Raw genomic sequence first — 6,270 nt, forward strand, 5'->3', positions numbered from 1 at the left:
CCAGCCAAAAGGGTCTTGGTTCCTGTGGAGGAGGGGCCTGCAATGCCTCAACCCACTAGTGGGCACCTTTGCCCCATCTCTTCTCTCCTTACTCGTCCTGGATGCCGGTCGGTGATAAGACATGGGTAAGACCCTGGCCTTGCCTGGGGTGGCCGGGCATCTTCAGACCAGTGGGTGGATGAGACAGGTGCGCGGTAATTGGCACAGAGGCCCCAGCACCGTGGGGAGAGGGAGCCCTTCAGTCTGAATGTGGAAAATCCAGGAAGGCTTCTCAGAGGAAGTGGCTCGCCATTGAGGCCTTAAGAAATTTAGGCAGGACGAGGGGCCTGGGGAAGGCACACGAGGTTTGGGGGCTGCTAGGGCGAGGGTCCCCAGGCTAGCTTTCTCCCTCCCACAGCAGCTGAGCCCGCCTCCTGCCCTCCTGGTTCCTGTCCTTCCGCACCTCCTCCTCCCCTTCTGTGCATCACTCGGCACGTTGCCACAACAGGCTCTGACAACAAAGCGCTGGAAAAACCTGGGGCAGAGCCCAGAGGAGTGAATGCCCCACGTTCAGACAGGGTGACGCCGAGACCCTGAGCCCCAGGCCGTCTGTGCGTCATGGAGTCTGTGGCTGCTGCCTGGCTTGTGGTGGGGGACCCTCTCAGCTCTTCCCCTGGGCAACCTGGGCCTAAGGAAGAGCACTGGACTTGGAGCCCAAACCCCGGGTTCCACTCCCTGGCTCACCTGTGATGGGGCAACAATGCTTCCTTCTCGGGAACTCAGTGTCCCCTGTGTTAAAATGGGCACAATCTACCCTTCCTCAAAGGCTCCAGGGAATGCCAGTTAGCGGGGAGCAAGGAGGTGCTGTGTAAACTCTGGGGGGCACCTTGACAGCAGGGTGAAGTCAGGAGGTCTGGGTCCTCTTGGCCCCTCTCCCCAGGACCAGGGCACAAGAGCAGCTGTGTCAGCCCCCTCTTCTCCCTCAGATGTCATGGAGCTGGGTCTGTCTCCACCTCATCTCGGCAGCTCCTCAGAAGACCTGTACCCGGCCCCTGGGACCCCTCCTGGGACTCCCCCGCCTCCCGATGTCCCTCTGTCTGGGGAGGTGAAGAGGTCCCAGCCTCTGCCCATTCCGACCAGCAGGTAAAACGGGGTGACGGCTGAGGGGGGCGGGGGGAGTGGTCAGCGCCGGGGTAAAGCACAGAGGCTTGCAGTCAACTCCTCACTCCCCCCTCCTTCCCCCCACACCGCCCAGGAAACTTCTTCGACAGGAGGAGCTGCGGTCAACCTCTCTACCCTCCATCCCCAACCCCTTCCCCGAGCTCTGCAGTCCTTCTTCACAGAGCCCCATTCTTGGGGGGCCCTCCAGTGCAAGGGGGCTGTTCCCTCGAGACACCAGCTGCCCCCATGTGAGTTGTCCTGGGAAAGAAAGAGAAGGCAGGGAGCGTGGGGTGCTATGGGACAGGGGTGGACACAGTGCCGCCTCGGAGGAGGTGGGGGGATTTGGTCAGGGATCCCTGAGGGTAGAGCAGACGGGGGACGGGAAAGGACCATCCGTTGCCCTTCCCCGAGTCTTCTGCCGTTCCTGGGGCACAGGTCATAAAGGTGTACAGCGAAGATGGGGCCTGCCGCTCAGTGGAGGTGGCAGCGGGCGCCACGGCTCGCTACGTGTGTGAGATGCTGGTGCAGCGATCTCATGCCCTGAGTGACGAGAACTGGGGGCTGGTGGAGGGCCACCCCCACCTAGCACTGGGTGAGTTGGGGTGCAGGGGGCTGCCTGGCCCGGGAGTCAATGCTTCACACCTTGGGCTAGGCCGGTGGCCCATCCGGGAGGCCTCGTTGGTCTCCACTGACCCCTGCTCTTTGCCCTTGACCCTAGAGCGGGTCTTGGAGGACCACGAGTCGGTGGCGGAAGTGCAGGCTGCCTGGCCCATCGGCGGAGACAGCCGCTTTCTCTTCCGGAAGAACTTTGCCAAGTACGAGCTGTTCAAGAGCACCCCAGTGAGTGTGTGTGAGGGGGGTCTGGGCCCCGGACACCCTGATCCCCATCCTGGACCCTCAGTCCCTGACTCCTGGCTCCTTTCTCCCCCAGCACTCCCTGTTCCCAGAAAAGATGGTCTCCAGCTGTCTGGACGCACACACGGGCATATCCCACGAAGACCTCATCCAGGTGAGGGGACACCCCCATTTTACGGCATATCCATGACTCTGCAGGAATGCCCAGGGCTTCTTGGCCCTTAAGCCTGTGCCTTCCGTCTTTGGGGTGGAAAGCCCAGCACAGCCCTAAGTGACTGTGGACAAGTCACTTTCTCTGCCTGAGCATCAGTTTCTTTGTTAAATGAAGACAATAAATGTATGTGGAGCACCTCCTGCCATAAAGGCAGGTCCTGGGAAGCCCTCTGTGTGTGTGTGTGTGTGTGTGTGTGTGTGTGTGTGTGTGTGGCCACCTCTAGGCCTCTCACCCTGGTCTCCTCTGGCCTCAGAACTTCCTGAATGCAGGCAGCTTCCCAGAGATCCAGGGCTTCCTGCAGCTACGGGGGTCAGGACGCAAGCTTTGGAAACGCTTCTTCTGCTTCCTACGCCGGTCTGGCCTCTATTACTCCACCAAGGGCACCTCCAAGGTGAGGTCTTGAGGGCGACAGCCCCAGCCCCTCAGATGCCCCATCCCTGGTCCTTCTAGGAGCTGCCCCTTCTCTGTTGGAACTCCTGGACCTTTCACCCGCTAGGCCCCGAGACCCACAGCTGCTCTTCTTTTCCTCCCAGCTCACCTGCCTCAGGAGTTAGCAGTGGGAGAGGCAGGTGAACTGAGTTCAAGTCCTGGCTGTACTTCTATGTGCTGTGTGACTTGGGGCACTTCTCTGCTCCTCTCTGGGCCTGAATTCTCCCCAGCTGGCTTAGGGGGGCAGTGATGGGGGATAGGGTCTGCCTTTACCAAGTCTTGCTCACTTGTGCCGTGCAGGATCCGAGGCACCTGCAGTATGTAGCAGATGTGAATGAGTCCAACGTGTACGTGGTGACCCAAGGCCGCAAGCTCTACGGGATGCCCACGGACTTTGGCTTCTGTATCAAGGTGAAGAGGCTGGCCTGGTCTGGGAGAGAGCAGGAGCTGCTCAGGCACCAGGATCCTACATGGGGCTTCTAAGCTCCCTCTGGGACCCCCAGACTCCTCTCCCTGCACCCTGCCCTGCCCCACGGAGACGGGAGACGGGAGACGATCTCTGGTCCTAAAGGCAGATATAGGAGCAGCCAGTTTCCTCTCCCCGCAGCCAAACAAGCTTCGGAATGGCCACAAGGGGCTTCGCATCTTCTGCAGTGAGGATGAGCAGAGCCGCACCTGCTGGTTAGCGGCCTTCCGCCTCTTCAAGGTGAGGTCCTGGCACTGGCTTGGGGGCTGGCCCAGCCCTGGGGATCCCTGGCGTGAGGGAGGAGTTATAGCTCTGCCCTCAGGAAGGCTCCAGAGTGAGGGGGCATCACAGCCTTGCTCTCTCAGCATCCTTGGTCCAAGGCTGGAGTCTCAGCTCTGGCTTCAGGAAAGCCCCTTATCCAGGGGCAGAGATGTAGCCCCGCTCTGGGGGAGCTCTGGTCTGGGTAGGGGGGCTTGCCACCGCCCAGCTCCCAGCACCGGCTTGACCTCCGGCCTTCTTTCTCTCTCCACCTCCCAGTATGGGGTGCAGCTGTATAAGAATTATCAGCAGGCACTGTGCCGCCACCTGCGCCCACCCTGTGTGGGTTCCCCGCCCTTGGTGAGTGTGCCCAGGGGTGTTAGTGTGGGGAGACGGGGGAGGCACCCAGGCCCCGTGCCGGGGATACTTGGGTCCTGCTTTGACCCGTCCCCCCATCCTGTCCAATCTGCAGAGGAGTGTCTCAGACAACACCCTGGTGGCCATGGACTTCTCTGGCCACGCCGGGCGTGTCATCGAGAACCCCCGGGAAGCTCTGAGTGCCGCCCTGGAGGAGGCCCAGGCCTGGAGGGTTTGTACTGGGTCCCCAGGGAGTGGGGAGAGGAAAGCGAGGGGAGAGGGGAGGCCCCCGGCTGCGGACAGAGGCTCTGCACTCCCCAGGGGCCGGTACCACCCCAGCCACGCCCTGAGCCCCCGTGTCCCCCCCGTGCTCTGCAGAAGAAGACGAACCACCGTCTCAGCCTGCCCACCCCGAGCTCGGGCACGAGCCTCAGTGCAGGTGGGTGAGGGCCCGCCGCCCCCAGGGGTGGGGGCTGCCGTGGCTTCTCTGCGCATTCCTCACGGGGGGGGGGTTAGAATGAGGGTCCCCGCCCGGGAGTGACCGCCCCTCTGCCTCCCCTCACCCCAGCCATCCACCGCACCCAACCCTGGTTCCACGGACGCATTTCCCGCGAGGAGAGCCAGCGGCTCATCGGGCAGCAGGGCCTGGTAGACGGGTAAGGGGCAGGGCTGGGCAGGGCAGCAGCGCCGGGCACAAGAGACACCTGGGTCAAGGGGGCAGCCGTGTGTCCTCGGCTACTATTGCCCTGTCTCCCGGCAGCGTGTTCCTCGTGCGAGAGAGTCAGCGGAACCCGCAGGGCTTTGTCCTCTCGCTGTGCCACGTGCAGAAAGTCAAACATTACCTCATCCTGCCGGTGAGTAGTCCCAGGTTCCTGCTGCAGTGGAGATGCAGGACTCCCAGCAACCCGTCCTCCCCGCCAGGCCCCCTCCCCGCCCTGGCCCCCAGCGGGCCTGGGGTCTCCCGCTCTTTCCTTCCTCCTGCTCAAGCTGTGGGGACCTCAGCCCTGGCCCAGGAGGGAGCTCATTCGGCCCCGGGCCCCTCCCTGACCTCCCACCCCCTATGGCCACACCCCAGAGCGAGGAGGAGGGGCGCCTGTACTTCAGCATGGACGAGGGCCAGACCCGCTTCACCGACCTGCTGCAGCTTGTGGAGTTCCACCAGCTGAACCGCGGCATCCTGCCCTGCTTGCTGCGCCACTGCTGCACCCGCGTGGCCCTCTGACCACCACGCAGGCACTCAGCCCACTCTGCGCTGCCCACCCACCTCCGCTCCTAGGGTGCACTCGGAGGGGGCAGAAAGTGGGGCCAGGGTCGTCGTGAATGGCTGGGGGCTCCCCCACTCCGGTTTCCTCCTCGGCTCCTGGCCTCCCTCAGGCCGAAAGTGCCCCCCGCCCGGTCCACCCTTAACTTCTCCTTAAGGGAAGGCACTTGGGTGGGCATCTCCCCTTCCTGGCGCTGCTCTGGGGCAGGACATTATGGGAGAAATGGGGGCAGCCCAGGTGGTCTTTACACTCCACCCTTTGTACAGACTGAGAGGCCAGTTGACCTCTGTTTTATACTAGTGACAATAAAGATTATTTTTTGGTACTCACAGGGGGGAGTTCTGTCTGGCAAGGCACGGTCAGGTGGAGTAGAGAAGAGAGGTGGGCACCAGCCAAGGCCTTGAGAATGTGTCGGATGGATGGAGGCCACATGCTGGCCAAGCCTGGATGTGTCTTGAGGTCCTCTTTTGGTCATCGGAGAGTTTCCGGTGCCCAGCATGGAGCCTGGCCCATAGTGGGTGCCCAAGGATTGCTTGTTAAATGAATGAATGGACAGGGGACTGTCATCCAGGTGAGGTTTCCTGACAGGACCTAAAGCTATGGAGGTCACTCTAACGGGGCCTGGGAGCTGGAGATGAGTCAGACAGCATCCGTGTCCTTGGCAAGTCCTGGGGCTACCTGACGAGATAAGGGGTCCTGAGAAACGCACGATCTACCACCACCAAGTCACACGATGGCTCTGTTACCTTACCTCCAACAGGTCCCTGTGACGCACCCCCCACCCCCCGCCCCGTCAACCCTCTCCCTCCTCCCCAACCCCAGGTCTGCTGCCTGTTCTTACAGTTGGTTCTACGCCCTGCAGAAAGTCCTATAAATGGAATCCCACAGCACTGAGCCCTCTGTGTCTGGCTTCCCTCTCCAGTCTGTCCTTCAACATCCAGAGTGGTCTTTCCAAAATATCACTCTGCCTGCTCCCCCATGCCTCCACTTCAGCCCAGAGAGACCCTGCAGGGTCTGGCCTCTGCCCACTGCCCATACCAGCCCATGTTTTTGTCTAAGAGTTTTATAGTTTCGGCTCTTACATGATGGGGGAGCTTTATAAGAAAGGTATCAGACTGGTAACACCTGAACTGCTGCTCAATCTTCAGATCACAAAGAGATAGACCCTCCCTCCACACGTGTGAATCAACGGGGCATTATTGTTGCCAAGAAATCAAGCTCCCTGAATCCAATGACTAGTTTATCGGAAATAAAAGGAAAAGAGGAACACATGAAATGACACATGGGGA

General features: G+C 61.1%; 1 protein-coding gene across 1 annotated transcript; it reads left to right on the forward strand.

Annotated features, from left to right (window-relative positions):
* Positions 1 to 955: 955 nt before the first annotated feature.
* On the forward strand, positions 956 to 5,310 carry GRB7 (growth factor receptor bound protein 7). The gene is made up of 14 exons (XM_079724529.1): positions 956 to 1,122; positions 1,235 to 1,388; positions 1,576 to 1,732; positions 1,859 to 1,980; positions 2,072 to 2,149; positions 2,463 to 2,600; positions 2,939 to 3,049; positions 3,246 to 3,344; positions 3,642 to 3,722; positions 3,835 to 3,951; positions 4,098 to 4,158; positions 4,288 to 4,375; positions 4,480 to 4,573; positions 4,795 to 5,310. Exons 1-14 carry the CDS (start codon positions 971 to 973, stop codon positions 4,939 to 4,941), a joined length of 1,599 nt encoding a protein of 532 aa, XP_079580655.1. The 5' UTR covers positions 956 to 970; the 3' UTR covers positions 4,942 to 5,310.
* Positions 5,311 to 6,270: the final 960 nt, after the last annotated feature.

Source organism: Hyperoodon ampullatus, assembly GCF_949752795.1.
Source record: "Hyperoodon ampullatus genome assembly, chromosome: 19".
NCBI lineage: Eukaryota > Metazoa > Chordata > Mammalia > Artiodactyla > Ziphiidae > Hyperoodon > Hyperoodon ampullatus.

Excerpts from the sequence above, each read along its gene's own strand:
- GRB7 (XM_079724529.1), top strand. The coding sequence starts at position 971 with ATGGAGCTGGGTCTGTCTCCACCTCATCTCGGCAGCTCCTCAGAAGAC. Across the intron at positions 2,601-2,938 it reads CCACCAAGGGCACCTCCAAG|GATCCGAGGCACCTGCAGTA; the intron begins GTGAGGTCTTGA and ends TGTGCCGTGCAG. Across the intron at positions 3,050-3,245 it reads ACTTTGGCTTCTGTATCAAG|CCAAACAAGCTTCGGAATGG; the intron begins GTGAAGAGGCTG and ends CTCTCCCCGCAG.